Source organism: Protopterus annectens, chromosome 4.part1, assembly GCF_019279795.1.
Source record: "Protopterus annectens isolate FY-2018-M chromosome 4.part1, PAN1.0, whole genome shotgun sequence".
Taxonomy (NCBI): Eukaryota; Metazoa; Chordata; order Ceratodontiformes; family Protopteridae; genus Protopterus; species Protopterus annectens.
Genome location: NC_056734.1, coordinates 628,034,149 through 628,051,465, shown reverse-complemented (window position 1 = coordinate 628,051,465; position 17,317 = coordinate 628,034,149). Strand labels below are relative to the sequence as shown.

Sequence of the window (17,317 nt, the reverse complement as noted above, 5' to 3'; positions counted from 1 at the left end):
CCCTCCTTTTCCAGGAACCAGAAGAGTGGAAAGTTGTGGCACAAAAAGTTTCAGGGTCCTTTTTGTGACACACGTGGCGAGTATACCCCCAGGGGCAGAGAGGGGTAACTCTTCCGGAAGATGCCCGTACAGAGGCAGAGTGGGCCCACATAACAAGAGACCCAGAGATTCTTTCTCTGGACAGTCCTGTCAGCGCTCCTGAAGAGGAGCCTGAATGTTTTCCTCTGAAAGCAGTCGGGGGTCGTTTCTATGCACCATGCTGCCTGGCAGGCTATAACTTCCGATTGTTTTGGTGCAGAAGATTATAACCAGAGCCTACACTATTCCCCTCAATGTTTACCCAAAACCTCCTACACGACTTCCCGACATTCCACCCAGTCAAAGGGAAGAAGCAGCTGTAGAAATAAGAAAGCTGTGTCAAGAAAGAGGCATCCAAGCAGTCCCACCAGACCAGTGCGGATCCAGATTCTACTCAAGGTTCTTTTTGGTGCCAAAAAAGACAGGGGACTGGAGACTAATTTTGGATCTCAGCAGTTTAAACGAATCTGTCAATCAAACAAAATTCTAGATGGTCACAGTTTAGTCCATTCTCCCATTCCTGGGAAACAGCGATTGGATGTGCTCCATGGATCTCCAGGATGCGTATTACTACATCAAAATGGGCAAACACTCCCGGAGACTACTTCCCTTCTGGCTAGGAGCCGATCACTACCAATTTTGCGCTGTGCCGTTCGGACTCTCTACAGCCCCCGGTGTGTTTACCAAGTGCATGGCAGTAGTCACAGCTCAGTTGAGGCTGCAAGGATTCCATGTTTTCCATATTTGGATGATTGGCTCTTTACTGCCCCCACCAAGCATCAACTGGGTAACAGCCTTGAAGTACACTCTTGCCTGGTGAGACTATTGGGAATAACAATAAATTGGGAGAAATCCAATCTCACTCCGACCCAGTCTATAGAGTTCATAGGAGCAGTTTTCGACATCCGCTCATGTTTAGTATCTCTCCCGCATCACAGATTACAAAGGCTGAGACTTCAGCTCCAGGTTGATACTCTGCCAAAACAAAGCCTCAGCATGGGAAGTCCTTCAGTTCCTAGGATCCATGGTGGCTGCTGTACCAGTAGTGCCTCTCGCAAAACTTCACATGAGAATACTTCAATGGCTTCTGTTACCTCAGTGGTTCCCAAATCATCACCCCCTCTGTTGTCAGGTACTAATAACCATTCATTGCAAACAGGACCTGCTTTGGTGGATGAGGCCAGAGACTGAACTTTGGAACCTCCCTTTCTACCCCTATCAACCCAAGGCCACTGTGACCATGGATGCTTCCCTGATTGGGGGGGGGGGCAGGTTTCAGGGTATGACAGTCCAAGGCACATGGTCCACAATAGAGGCCAACTTGCGTAATAGTGTTCTAGAACTGAGGGCAGTGCTTTTAGCATTGTAAGCATTCCAATCTGGTTTTCCTTCTGGGACGATCACAATTCAGCCAGACAACATGTTGGTAGTCTGGTATATCAATAAACAAGGAGGAACCAAATCTTACCCCCTATGTTGAGAGGCCATGAGAATTTGGCAGTGGGCGATAGCTTCTAACCGCTTTCTGATAGCAATGCATATCCTGCAGGATTCCACTGTGATTGCAGGCAAGCTGAGCAGATGTATTCTTCTGCCTCATGAGTGGTCCCTCAACCCTAGCGCAGCGGCAAAAATTTTTAGCCGCTGGTGCCAGCTTTGCTGTGACCTGTTTGCCTCTGTGTCAAACCACAAATGCAGCAGCTACTTCGACCTAATTCCCCCGTTTGGGGAGTCCCCCAGGAACTCTCTGATCCACGATTGGCACACAGGACTTCTGTACCTCTATCCCTCATACCTCTGATTCCCCTATTTTTGAAGAAAGCACTTTAGTTGAAAAGCAAAGTGATCCTCATAGCCCCTTATTGGCCTCAACAAGTATGGATGTTCTTCGTGTTTCACTGTTGCAGTCATTACATTTCTGGTATCTGCTTGCAGGTAACCCTCAGTTGGCCTGATTAACAAAGTCTTGGGTCCTGCGTCGGTTGCTGTCTCTTCTTCCATGATGTCAGGTCATCAGGGGTATAAAACATGCAGCCGACGCCATTACATCAGTCTTTCTTGCAGTACGGTGCCCGAAGCAGAAGCAATTCGCAAGTGCCGGTCGGCCGACTCGTGAAATTTTCATTTTCAAGTTTCAGAACCAAAGTCTTCAACTAAAGCTAAGTACCCCATTGGGGAAACTTTTCTTGCTCCTTACCGATGTCAGTAAAAGTTAATAATTGCATTACTTGTGGAAAGCAAATACCTCATAAAGATTTTCATTCGTAATGTATTCCTTGCCTAAGCCCTGACCATGACGTACCTTGTTGTCGGTTTTGTGCTTTATTTAATCAGCGCACTATCAGTCATCGGTATATTTTCACCTCTAAATATTTTGTTTCTCGGTTTAATTATCCATAAATGTCGTTGGTTAGCCATCCGACTACTGGGATTCCGAAAAAATGCAAAGATAAGACAGAGGCAGGTCGCTGAGGTCCAAAATTGCCGACGACGCTTCTCCTAAGCTAGTCGCCAGTTCACTGGCACTCAGTGAGGCACTTTCGCAGCCCTGATACCCGCTACTTCTGATTCGCAGTTCTCTACTGAGACCCATTCGGAGTCCGGTATGCCGCAAGATACTTACAAGTGTGGAACCCACAGATGTCTCTACCTTCAATGGGTCCGGAGCCGCTGTGCAGGCACTGGCTTCTCAGGGTGTATTCAGGCCTACAGACTTGCATATTAAACCAATTCCTGCCTCTTCACTTAGGCCAAATCTCGAGCCATGCCTAAAAAAACAATGCCCAGGCCACATGCTCAGGCCTCTATGCCTAAAAAAGAAATGATAAGAATGGCCGAAGATCTAATAACTCTAATCGGGGGTAACCACAACCCCCCCCCCCTTCTAAGAGGCCTAGGACTGAAGTTGTTTATGAATCTTCTGACCAGGATTCTGTTCTTTCTGATTCTTCTGATGATCTGGATTTGCCCTTATCTACTTATGAGGATTCTGATGCAGAGAACTCTTTTCCCTCTGCTTCCCCTCCAGAGTATTTTTCTTTTGGTGAAACCTCCTTACATACTTTAAGGGAGCATTTCCACTGGGAAAGCCAGGATTTTTCTGATTCAAAAAAGAGACTCCATGATTTCTTAATCCTGCCTCAGCATAGGCCTTTAGCTATTCCTCCTGTGCTAGACATTGTTGATGATGCTTTTTCGGAATCTAGTTTGGCCCCTGATTCCCTTGCCTCCTGCTCCCAGAAAACCTGACAGATACTACAGGGCCCCTGAGTCACACAAGTTCCTTTTTAAAAATCCTTTTGCGGATCCAGAGACTATTTCTCAGGGTCCCAAGGGCATTAAGGCTTCTACTGCTAAAAATGCTACCCCTTCTGATAGAGAATCCAGGGCGCTGGATAGATGGGGTAAGAAGGTTTACACTTTTGCAACCTTGGCCATTAGGGCTTTAAACTACCAGTTTCATATGTTAAAGTATCAGCAACATGTTATTGGATTGCTTAAACAGAAAATGATGTTGATTCCTGATTGCATGGTAAATAAAGAATTACAGGATTTAATGCATTCTGCTGAACAGGTTGGAAAACATACTTTGCAGTGTGGTTTTGATTCATTAGAGGCCTCTTGCAGGGCTGCTGTTACTGGGTCTGTGCTCAGAAGGCATGCTTGGCTTAAGGAGCAATCATTACCTGATCATGTTAAAGCTAAATTGTTGGATGCTCCCTTAAATCAGGACTGTCTGTTTGGCAACAAGGCTGAGGACGTTCTTAAAAAGATGGAAGTTAATGCTAAATCTATGCAAACTGTTAAAGATTTTTTTACAAGTTCAGCCTCCTAGATTTAGTAGGCACTGGCCCTCTAAAAATTGGTCCTTTCCAGCCCCTTCCAGGTCTTCTCAAGCCAAACCCAGGCACAGCAGAAACCCCAAGTTTAAGTCCCAGGGCACACACAGGACTAAGCAGTGGGGGGCCTCCACTTCCAAATCTGGGAGTAGTAAGACTCCCCCATGGTAAACTGTCTCAATGACTTCCTTTTAAAATTTCCAAGCACTTATTAACTGACTGCCCCTTTGGGGGGAAAGATTGCTCTTCATGCAAAGAATTTGGGAGCTCATTACCCAGGACAAATGGGTTTTAAATATAGTGTCCCAGGGATACAGATTTCACTTCCACATGTTGCCAACACTAAACGTGTGGCCGGACCTATTCTCAAATCAGTGGGCAGAGGCTCCAAAACAAGTACTTTCTCTCTTAAGCATGGGGGCTATTCAGTTGGTATCAGAAGAGGAAAAGGGACAAGATTTCTACTCAAGACTTTTCCTGGTACCCAGAAAAGACAATTCATGGCATCCTATCCTGGACCTGACTACTCTAAACACCTTTTTGGAGATTCCAAAATTCAAGATGCTGACTCTTCACCAGTTGCTTCCTATGCTAGGCAAAGACACCTGGCTGACAACACTAGATTTAAAAGAAGCATACCTGCACATCCCAATCAGGGAATCTTGCAGAAGATACCTTAGCTTCCAAGCACGCTACACACACTGTCAGTTCTCTGCACTGCCCTTTTGCTTATCTACTGCGCCCAGGGTATTCACAAAGTGCCTATTTCCAGTTATTGCGTTTTGCAGGCAAAGAAATATTCAAATATACCCATACCTGGACGATTGTCTAATTCAGGCAGAAAGACAGGACAAACTTTTGAATCACCTGGCCTTTGTACAAAGAGTTCTAACATGTCTGGGGTGCACCATAAATGAAAATAAATCTCACCTGGTACCCTGTCAACAAATTATATTCCTGGGAGCAAGCTTGAATACAACTTCCCAGATGGCTTACCTCACGCCAGAGAAACAATTTCATTTGACAACCTACTTCAGACAAGTGGCCACAAAAACCCTGCTATCTGCAAGACAAATACTGCAATCCTTGGGATTCATGGCCTCCTGCATTCTTCTAATTCCATATGCAAGACTCCATATGAGGAAACTACAGTTGTATCTAAAAAGCCCATGGTGTCAACATTCCCAGGATCTAGAAGCAATGATTCTATCATACCTTGCCTATGCCTAGAGTTCCTTTGGTGGGCAGAGACCTGCCACTAAAACAAGGGACTACCTTTCACACCACTCCCTGCCACCCAAACCCTAAAATCAGACTATGCATGGGGGGCCCACCTGGAAGGGAAGTGCATTCAGGGCAAATGGAACCCAAGTCAAATGCACCTGTATATCAGTCAGAAAGAAATGTTAGCTGTACAGAATGCTCTGACAGCCTTCAAGGACCACATTCTTCCAGGACAACTAATGGTAAAGACGGACTACACCTCTGTTATGTGGTACATAAACAAGCAGATGGGTACACATTCTTACCCCCTCTGCAGACTAGCCATGGCATTGTGGAGCACAGCCTTGAGCTACCAAGTGCACCTACAAGCTTAATTCCTGCCAGGAAAATTAAGTACACTGGCAGACGGACTAAGCAGAAGCCTCATGGACCCACATGAGTGGAAACTGGAACCAAGGATCTTCAACATGTTGACAAGCAAATGGGGGAGCCCTGATATAGACCTATTTGCTTCTCCCCAGAACTACCAATTGGGCAAATTTTGCACAAGGACTCCCCACAAACAAGCCTGGAAAGTGGATGCTCTGTCCTTCAGCTGGAAAAACCTATCAGTCTATGCCCCCCCCCCCCCCCGCCTCTGCTCTCCAAAGTACTACTAAAAATTAAACAGGACAAACCAAGGATGATTTTGATTGCTCCAGACTGGCCACGCCAACTGGTACCCCCTCCTGCGCAGTGTGTCACGGTTACCCCCATTGCACCTGCCTCAGACTCCTTCCCTGTTTTCCCAGCAGGAGAACCAGATTCTGCACCGTCCGCGTCTAACACTGAACCTTGCAGCCTGGCTAATTACCTAATCTCTCCTTTACCATCCCTCAGTAAACCTGTGATGGATATCATTTTAGAGGCAAGGAGGCCTAGTACTAGAAAATCATATGCTGAAAAATGGAAAAGATTCTGTGCCTGGAACCAATCTCAAGGGATGAGCACAGCAGCGCCCAGTTTACCTTAGATTTTACAATACTTAACTGAGATGCTTCACAAGGGCCTGTCTTTTTCCTCCATTAAAATCCACGCCTCAGCCATTTCAGCTCATTGTAACACAGAACTCTTCTCTCATCCACTGCTCAAGCAGTTCCTCAGAGGGGGCAAAAATTTGAGACCACCCAGGAGAGCTCCAACCCCAGCCAGGGACCTTAACTTTGTTTTGGAGAAACTCACTCTACCTCCTTTCAAGCCAGCTGCTACTGCAGACTTAAAATTTCTTTCTTGGAAAACAGCTTTCCTTTTAGCAATCACTTCATCTAGAAGGGTATCTGAATTACAGGCCCTTATGGCAGTGTAGCCTTTCATCATCTTTCATGCAGACAGGGTGTCCCTCAGAACCAATCCATCCTTCATACCCAAGGTGGTATCCAGTGTGGCTCATAATCGGTCCATTCATTTGCCAACCTTCTTTCCCAATCCACAGAACAAAGGGGAATGGATACTGTATTCCTTAGACAACTTAGATTCTATTTGGACAGGACTAAATGTCAAAGGAAATGTGAACAACTGCTGGTGGCATTTGCTGCAGGGGCAGAGGGAAAGGCTATTTCAAAGCAAACCATTTCTAAATGGATAGTCCACTGCATTCATTTCTGCTATAAGCACCATGAAAAACCTATCCCCCAGGGGATCAGACCTCACTCCACCAGGGCTGCATCTACCTCTACAACCTTTCTCGGAGGCGTCCCTACCAGGGACATACTAGAAGCTGCTACCTGGAGTTCTGTACATACTTTCACCAAGCATTATCATTTGCCAATTTTCTCTAAATCGAGAGCTGGCTTTGCCACTGCAGTCTTGCAGGGCCTTATAGCTGGTCCTAATGCTGTTTAAATTCCTCCTCCCAACCATAGTTTTGGGAATCTACCCAAATGTAACGACTGCAACAGTGAAACATGAAGAACATAGTACAGTTGTGTACACTTACCATAAATGTAGGTGTTCGATAAATGTAGATGTTTTTGTGTATTCACTGTTGCAGTCCTGGTTACCCTCCCTCCAGCCCCCTAACTTCTTTTGTTTATACCTCTACTTTCCTTTACTATGCTTAAAAGCCTTTTGGTGTTTTGCTTTTTTGTTGGAGGTATATCATTGTACTTTTATATTTAATTGCTTCCCATTAGGGGGGCACCTGACATCTGGGGCAAGAAACACTGATGTAATGGCGTCGGCTGCATGTTTTATACCCCTGACGACCTGACGTCATGAAAGGAGGGACAGCAACCAATGCAGGACCCAAGACTTTGTTAATCAGGCCGACTGAGGGCTACCTGCAAGCAGATAACCCAAATGTAATGACTGCAACAGTGAATATACTTGAACATCTACATTTATGGTAAGTGTACACAACTGTACTTTTCTCTTCCTCCAGCCTCCCCTATTGTGCCGAACGTGGATTCTGGATCCTTCTCCAGACCTGATCTCTCACCCCCAAGGGTTGCTTCATCCAGAACTGACCAGTCTCAAGCTGACAGCTTGGTTTCTCCACTTCCATTAACCCCCATGCAGGATAATCCTTCCTCATCAGTACGTGATATTGTTCTGGCTTCACACAAACCATCCACCAGAAAGCTCTGTCTAGACAAATGGAAGAGATTTTTTATTTGGTCTAAGAAGAGAAAACTAGGTCCATATTCGGTTCCAGTTAGTGTAGTCCATCACTGTTTATCAAAATTTTTCAAAAATGGAGCTGCAGCCTCTACCATACGAGTTCATTTAGCTGCTATTTCAAACTTTCATAATGGTTTTGGAAATTCTCCCGTGATTACTCACCGGTTATGCAAAAGCTTTTTAAAAGGAGTTTCTCACATCAGGCCTCCAATCAAACAGCCTACTGAACCATGGAACCTCACTTTAGTCCTTCATTCTTTGACTCTGCCCCCGTTTGAGCCTGCAGCGAAATGTGACATCAAATTCTTATCATGGAAGTCCCTCTTTCTGGTCACCATCACATCAGCTATACCTATTTCAGAGCTCCACACTCTATGCATTAATCAGCTCTATCTTATCTTTCACAAGGACAGAGTATCATTTCTTCTCAAAGTCATTTCCCCTTTAAATATATTGATATCATGTTGATATGATTGCTATTAATTATTATTTATTTATTTTAATGGTCAATGGACTGTATTCATAAATGTTTTAAACAGTTGATGCTTCTTTAAACGGTCTGAAATTTTTCATTGGCTGCTATTTTTGGCACCAATTTTTAGAGATATCTAAAGGGGTTGTTTACAGGGTTTAAGTATTCTGATGAAGTTAACATGTGGTGTTGATGAAAGTGCTAAATCATTCGTTTTAAATAAATTACTGTGAGAGACAACCCTTGACTTTTATTTTTTCGTGGATCCCTGATTCTCGAACTTTGTGTGTTTGGATTTTGGACTTTTTTCTTGGTCGTTTCCTGACACACGCCCTTGTCTCAGTTTTATTTTTTAAAACTACTTCCATTAAGATAATATATTTGTTTATTTGATCTTGCTCATAGATTCCAGTTTTACTGTAGTTGAACCTCTAACCAGTTAAAACCTTGCTCATGTGGTATCACAGAGAACAAATTACATACTTCAGTAGTGACTAATATCACTTCTTCCCCTATTTGGATTTTGTTTAGGTTTTCTAAAAATTGCCATGAATCCTTACATATATAAGAAAATACCTTCAACACTTTCTGCATCTGAACATCCAAATATTTACTGATGAAACATGTTTTTGATCGCTTTCCATCCACTATGGGCCTAAATTTCACTTCTCTCAAACCCTTCTGTATCTTAGGTATTCCAAAAATATTGGATACCAATGGGTAACCATTCTTCATGTATTGATATTCCAGCTCATTTATTTGCCCCTGATGCAACATGTCATCAAACAATAAATCCACTTTATTTGTGATGTGTATTTCATTAATAGAACTTTCTACATATGATCCATCCATTAGCAATATATTAATTCCATTAGAATAGTCCCCCCTATCCGTAATTACTATACCATTTCCTTTATCGGGCTTCATTATACGTATGCCCTTATCATTAATTAGGTCATTCAACACAGTTTGCTCATCTTGACTCATATTCATATTAACTGGTTGGGGTTCCCTTCTATATGCCCTTCTAATGTCCCCCTCACATTTTTTCTCATACATTCCTGTCACGTTATTAATGGGCACTTTGAAAGTACTTGGCTTTTTTAATTTAGTTTCATTAAAATTTAACCCCCTATTTGTATCATTAAACAAAACATGCAGATTTAATTTATGAGTAAACATTTTTAGATCAATTATTGCATCAGCTACATTACCCCTCCTACCTGGAACAAACGTGAGCTCTTTTGCCAATAAATTTGCATGCTTACATTCTATACTTTTACTTGAATAGTTATAAACTTTAAAATCTGCTGCTGAATTTGTAATTATAAATGGTTCATCAAACCTCTTAGATATTCTCTCTATCCATTTCTTCCAAGATAATATAAGTTTTTATTTGCTCTACCAAAATACTTATTTCATCATTTTCATCATTAAGTACATCATAATTCAAATATAAAGTCACCACATGCAGGTTTTCACTGTTATCGTAACCACCTTCTATTTCAGTAGTATTTACTTCATTTAAAACAGTGTTTTTGACAACACCCATTTTTCGCATGTCTTGACTGTCTTCCCTCATCAGTTGTTACATTAGCGTTCCTATGAAAACTGCTACTCAGTACCCTGGAAAAGTCATCATTTACAAGTTCCATTTGAATTTGAGATGTTATACAACCCTTGCCAACTTGTACTTCCCCTTTTAAGCATTTCACCCTTTATTTCATTCTCAAAACATTTAACAAGATTTTTTTTGTTTATTGCAATCAACCAAAAAGTCCATTACAAAGTCCGTTTGCTTTTGCATTGATGCCTGTAATATATCACATCCTTCACAAAGTTCTTGTACACCCCCACCCTCTAGTTCAAAAGTATCACATAATGATTCACTTTCAATGCATTTCTCCTGACTTACTTGTTGGCGAAAATCATTTATCAAGTCCATTAATTCCTCCGCTGTTGATTGCGGTAATTGCCGTTTTTTGGTCTTGCCCCCCTGTGCCATATAGTGTCTCTGGTTGTTTCTCACTTGTTGAAGCTGTTGCTCCTTTCCCCCATAGTCTCTCCGACCATTATACACCATTTTCCAAAGGGTATTCATGCACGTAACCACACTGGCCCTGAAATACCATCTGATTGGACTTCACTTCCGCTCCTTCCATTGGTTCCTCACCACTTCCATTGTCATGGTTACCTCTGCTACCCGGGGACAGCGGCTACACTTTGTTTTTGGAATACTCATTTACATCTCTCTATTTTATTAACTTTCCTAAGAAATATTTTATTACAAATGTTATCAACAATTTTAAATATGTTGTCATAGTTGGTATGATAATTCTCAATCATCAAGTTGCTTTTAATAAAATTATTTTTCTCTTCAAGCTCCTTCATAAACACTTCCATTGCCAATCTATTATGTTTGACGATTATTTTTATAAGCTCTACACCCATTTGGTCAAACAAAATATGCAAATCATTGACAAATTCACTTTTGTTTTCAGCACCATTAGGATACTTCCATATCCGTAAACCACAGGGCACCTGCTTTAATTCAATGTTCCATTCCAAATAAGAATTTTCTAACTGCAGGTTTTTGAAGGATAAAAGATCTTTTTCAAATACTTTGTCTATCTGTTAGAGACTGAGATTGTTGCATACCTTGTATATTTGCACCCTTCTCCCCACGAAAGTCAAAGTTGTTATTTTTCCAGGCTTTCAGCCCTTCTATGGTTCATCTCTTGTGGTCTGCTCTGGTTGACCCTTGAATGTGCCTCTTCTCCACTTGGGGATGGCTTGCCCCAATAAAGTTCCTTCCAAAGGCTGCGTTGGCTGGGTAAGAGGGTAGCCTAAGCTACCAAAGATATTGTTGGTACCTTGCTGTCTATCCATAATCAATTTAATTTGTGTTGTATGCTCTACTAACTGCTGATTAATCCGCTCTAGCAAATTTGCTATTTCATTAATCGAGCTGGAAACCGGATTCTCCATCCTGCTATGTCCAGATGAACACCAACCAGAAAATGCCAAAAAGTTCAAACTTATAACCACAAACTGGAACTGTTGCAGTAGTTGAATCCAATTTATTCACAGTACAAATAGATACAAATAAGTGTAAAAACCCGTTGCCAGATAAAAACTTCAAGTTAAGTGCCGTCTTCCCATAAAATGTGAGACTTCATCAGAACAAACTGAACTTACATACCCAGCCAATTTTTATACATCCTACCCCACCCATAATTACATTCCATGACCCATGAATTAACAATTTAAAGTGATAGGACCAAATCCTAACATTGGTTTTCCTAATCTAAAGCCAACAATACAAATGCTTATTAAAAATAAAAAATAAAAGTAAAAATGTGATTAAACATTTAATCCTACTTTTTTTTCAAAGCATTCAATAAATTTAATCACATTTTTATTTTTATTTATTATTTTTTAATGTTTTCTTCACCAAGTGTTAGGCTGTGCCAGGATCATTCTGCAGGCGCTCCTGGACCCTTTTTCCACTTTCCAGTTATTTTAAGCTATGGTAATCTACCCTTATAGCATAAGATACTGCAGCACTGATCAGTATGCTGAACATAGTACAGTAGTGTAAGTAAACTTATAACAGAAGGGGTTACAGAATTCTGTTTCAGAAAGAGTAAAAGGCTTTTGCCTGTATTGCACAAACTCATTCAGCTAGAGGTATGGTTATGTCTATTGCCTTTCCCTGTAAGGTCAGTAATAACATTTGCAGTGCTCCAACCTGGTCTTCTCCGAACATCTTTGTGAAAACACTTTTTGCTGTCCATTATATTTCCAGATTCACGTGTTCCTTCAGGGTGAAGTCATCTGTGATGTGTTCCTGTGACTGTGGCAATCCAGGAGGATAAGCTAGAGACTTTGTTGTAGAGGTCACCAAAAATATTGTGCATTTTCTTATGAGATACAAAATTTGTGTATTTATAACAAAATTCCCTCTCCCTCCAACAGACATCTGTGGTATGTCTTATTTGGAGTCTGTGCTCCTTTTCTTTGCCTGTTTTATCTTCTTCCCTCACATCATTGCTTTGATAACCAAGGAATGTAAAATGAATGATTCATGATGGGAAGACAGGTTGCAGGCAATCTATGAAAGTTTTATCTGCCAAGCTGTCTACGTTACCTGCGTCATTAGTCCTGGAGTGTACAAAACATGGGCCTTCTTCATACTAGCCTGTTATGCTAAGTACATAACTTTGTTTTATTTCCTATTCCCAGGCACAATTGGCTCGCTGTTGGATAGTGATGGTAATGATAAGCAAGAGTTAAACCTGGTATTTATTGAGAAGGTATTTAGTTGCCTTATGTTTCACCTGATACAAGCATGGCAATCAGTCTTAGAATTCTGTTTTGGTGCATCAGCTGTATATGCGACTTGAATAAGGATCCTGACTTGATGCAGTATTAGAAGGATACTGGGATAGAGTATTTTATTTCTTGTCTCCAGAAAACCAACTTCTTTGATGTAGAGCACAAAACGTTCTCTAGGTCAGATTTTGAAGTCTGTATTTTTTTGTGTTTTTAGTAAATCCGTGGGAAAATCATTTTAGGATTAAAAGACGAAGGTGCACACCTGTTAAACTTTTAAGGACATTTTCAGGCTTCTCTTAGATGTAAATTTCAGGTGGGGGAACTTAGGGTAGTAGAATTTTACACCTGCTGCTTCTTTTCCTACTTACAGCAAATAGTCAGTTGTTGAAAATGTATGTTTGGATATTTATTTTGAGCAGGTGGCTTAACTGTCTCATCCTCTGTTTTTGAGGTACTCTCATTTTAAGGGCACAACCTAGTAGACTCAGGCCATAAAGGTGGCTTTTTTCTAAAATGGGAATTGTTGATATTGGGTCTTTTGCTTTTCCAGTGACAATAGTACTTGGAGAAAACTGATATTTATGGCAAAGGAACAGTGTGCCTCTGAGGGCTTTCTTTGTCTTGACAGATCATGTCTCTTAAAAGTATTTTTTTTCCATTTTTAAGTGATTAGCAATAGTTTAGGAGGATTCGGGGCTTGGAGAGACTTTTCATTCTTTTAAGTTTCTAGTTTTTCAGATAAGATAACCGAGGTTTGGGACATATTTTGGGAGAGTCATTTGTCCCCTGTTTTCCCATTTTGTGTTTTTTGGGAAACATTTGACTATGCCTGAAATGCTGATCTGGGTCTGGGTTGGGCAGTTAAAGAAGTAAGATGCAAAATATGAGAGGATCTTTGATATTTTAGGGAGATGTACTTTCCTACTCTAGTGTAGATCCCCTTTAAACCTAGCATCCAAGGTTGATTTCTTCTCAGACACAGCTCACAGAATGTTTCTCCTTTGTCTTAGCCATACTGCATGATCACAGATGTGCGAGTCCTGTTTCACCCTTAATGAGTGCTTTCTTTTCTCTCCATTATTGGAGAAGTCCCACTAACGGGGGATGCAGGGTGCTTGCTGAACCCTCCCCCAGAAAACTGATTGTGATTTTCCCCAGATGTTCTGCATTGCTATGATTAAGGAGTTTGCCTCAGGCCGTGTGTTTGTCAGCATGCTAATTTCTGGCTTTTGCATTGATTACAATATCTTATCCTCAGTAGAAACCCATGATGCTCAGAATGAACCATATTTTAAGTGTATTTTTGTTCTCTACAGTTGCACGTCCAGGAACTTCTCAGTCCAAATGTTCAGATAATAGCTGAATGACCAAGACAGAGATAACTGAGATATTTTAGCCCCCCCCCCCCACACCTCACCCCCACCGTACAGTGTTTGAAATTGCCAGTAGTCACAGTGGCTAAATTACAAGGTAAAAATGTGGAATAAAATTTTAGTGGCATCACATGGCATGGAGAAAGTACATTCCTGAGTGTTGTTATTAATACATTCTAAGATTAATACGATCATTGCAGCTTCATAAATTCGTAGATTAGTACTAGGCTAACTGCCCTTGTGGGCCATTTTAAGTCTACCCAGTTACCCCATATGAGAATCAAACCCTGTGGATTGTTGTCTGTAAGGTAAAAACCTTAACCACTGTGCCAACCTCCCACCCAACCATGATGCCAACATATGTAAATCTGTTAAAGAAAATGTTATATTTTTTGAAGAATGTTCCATTCTCAGGCTGAATTGGGAGACCTTGGAGTTGTTTCTATCTATGGTGAAAATCCACTCCTTGTAAAATTTTCAAAGGGAAGCTCAGGAAGCTTCCTTTAGCACCGAGAACGTTGAGTGAAGCAGAAGATCAGTAAAGTCTATCAAGGTGGGATCAGATGCTCTGTAGGTGGAATATTATAGATGCTTTCCATTTTAGGTTGTAGTAATGTTACAAAGAATGTATAGTTTTCATCTCTAATCTCTAGGACTGCATCTCCGCATCCTAATAGGCAGCTTTGGTTTTTGTACTGTTAGTATGTGGTACAATTTGTAGTGGTTTAGTGGGCTACCATCCCATTTCAGTTTAAAACAGTTGTAGGTTGGATGTTAAAGAAGTCGTAAAGGAGTTGGTCCATGTTTATCAAATCTGTATTTATCTGTAGGAAGAAACCCTGCAGTTATGTGTAGAGTGTGTAGTAGCCTGTTCCGATGGACTGTTGGAAGTTCAGGATCCTCCCACTTGTTCTAAGTATAACTGCAGAAAAAAAAACTTTGGTAGTCTTTGTGGAATTACCTTTTTTCCCAGCTAGGTGGTTGAGAGATTTAGCCTCTTGGTTAATGGGGCATATGTCATGGCACTTGAAGGTTTGTGTGTTTTGTAGTGACTATATTTATAGTGCAGTGGCTGTAAATGGTATTCCTCCTGCTGCAGGAGTTTTGTAGTTGTGTTGACTGTGGAGCCACTGACTCTAGTGAGGATTTCTCCCTAGGTATAGGAAGATAACTGGAGCTAAAACTGCAACACTGAATGTTTTTACAGGTAATCTTTGTATTCTTTTCCCTAGAACACTGAAACAGAGCCTTTAAGTTATATTGAACTTTCCACAGAAATCTGAGGCTTTGTCTAATTTTTAGCTAAATATGTTGAAATCTGGAGATAATGTGTCTAGGCTACGTCATTGCTTTGAAGTATGGCATTGGTTTCTTTCCAACTCAGTGGTTGAAACTCAGTATAAAGAGACTTGGTTTTGACTTTTATCCACATTAGATAAGGCAAAGAATTTTTTTCTAAATGTAGTGGTGGGGTTGTGTGTGTGTATATATATATGTGTGTGTGTGTGTATATATATATATATATATATATATATATATATATATACACACACACACACATGTATGTGTGTGTATGTATGTTGATAGATTTAGATATATGTGTCTTTGTATCTATAGATAGATGTATATACCCACACACTCAAACACATTGATGCAGCCATGAATGATATAATTGATGGGTGGAGTCGCACATTACATAAATTTTGGTAGTCTCTAGTACTGTATGTGGAATAGAGTTTTTAGCAAAGAATAAAAATGAAAAGGTATCCAGGTTCCAGAACCTTGTACCATATCTTCTAATATTCAAAGTATGTGTTTTGTGGTTAAAACTTGGCTGTGATGCACCCTGGAAGCAGAATGTGCTGGAGCTTATAGAAGCCGAAAGACTAAAAAAAGTTTTGTTTTGGGGGGCATTAAGATGGTTGAATAGCCTTATAAAACAGGTCTTGGTGAAGTTAAAGGGTTATCCTCTAATCAGAGAAAGAGGTTGTATGCACTGTGCTAGCATGAGTCGCTAAAGTACTCCTGGAGGAACCTAAACTGGAGTTGTGGCTTTCATTTATTATTATTTTTGAGGGTTTAAAAAACAGGCAGCTGTAATACTTAATTGCTGCATAGTGAGAGTGACTTACTGCAGCTCACGTTGGGTAAAGGAAGCCCTTGGAAGAGGCCTGTGAAGAGTTTGGTCTTGCTGCTTCTCCTTGGTTAGCTTACAAAAGTTGATTACATGTGTTTGAAAAAAAATTTTGTAGCTCTAAAAAAAATAATTTGGGATTGTGATGACAGTAGCAGATATTTATGGGCAGCTGCTGTGTACATGGAAATCTGAAGTTGGTCTTGATTTCAAATATATATCAACACTTTTATTGAATTATCACGTAAGACGAAGGCAGACATAACATTTATATAAAAGAAAACACACCATATTAACATATTCCCATTTGCAAGCATTATACGTCACATGTATACTTTTGTATAGTTATCAGTCCAATGTTACGTAAATTGATCAATTCCTGCCTTCCCTTAAACCTCACTCCTCCTCCAAAACATTTTTCTGCATGTATTGTTCCCACAATTTCCATTTATGTAATTTGATCCTACCTTTTTCTAAGTATCCCACTTCCATTCTTTTATCTCTGTTAAAATATTCAGTACTTAAGATACAGTTAATTTACCCTTGATTTTCATTTTATAGTAATTGCTATTTTTGGCAGCCACTAGAATTAAACTTAATGAGGCCCTTACTAAGCTGAGGCAATTCAGGTCCTGTATCCCAGCTCAAAAAATAATTTTCTTAGTTATACCTGTTTGTTAACCAAATATTTCTGACTAGAGTTCTCTGTAAGGATTTTTAGTCGGCCAACTTACACATTCTGAAAACTCATGCTCCCAGTTAACTCTTTCTTCTCCATCACACCTCCAGCATTTGCCATCTACCCGAGAAAACTTTTTTTTTTAAGTTTGCTCGTGGTATAAAAAAACTAAGCAAAAATCCTAAATCTTCTAGACTTTGTTGCATGTTTGGGAGACATACATATGTCATCCCTCTGTTTCCTAGTGAAATGCTTATCTAGTCTCTCTTCCCAGTCTTTTCTAACCTCCTTTGATATGTTCTTAATAGTTGTCATACAGTATTTTATGTCCTACTAATAATCCTTTTTTAAGGGCAGCTTCTGTTCTAGATTCAGTTAAAAACTCTACCAGGCTAGGTGTTTAACTTAGAATTCCCCTATCCCTTTCTTTTTGCCTGTACTCTGATTTCAACTCCTGATAAGGAAGATGGTCTCTGAGCTGAAGTCCAAATGCCTTCTTGATCTCTTCCCATTCTATTACCT

General features: G+C 40.7%; 1 protein-coding gene across 1 annotated transcript in view; it reads left to right on the top strand.

Moving 5' to 3' along the window:
* The window catches only part of PIK3CA (phosphatidylinositol-4,5-bisphosphate 3-kinase catalytic subunit alpha), a 1,902,358-nt gene that overhangs the window by 1,293,027 nt on the left and 592,014 nt on the right, over positions 1–17,317 (top strand). Inside the window, exon 20 of the mRNA XM_044070443.1 lies at positions 5,048–5,089. Coding sequence (XP_043926378.1) covers positions 5,048–5,089 — 42 coding nt within the window. The remainder of the gene's footprint in view (positions 1–5,047; positions 5,090–17,317) is intronic.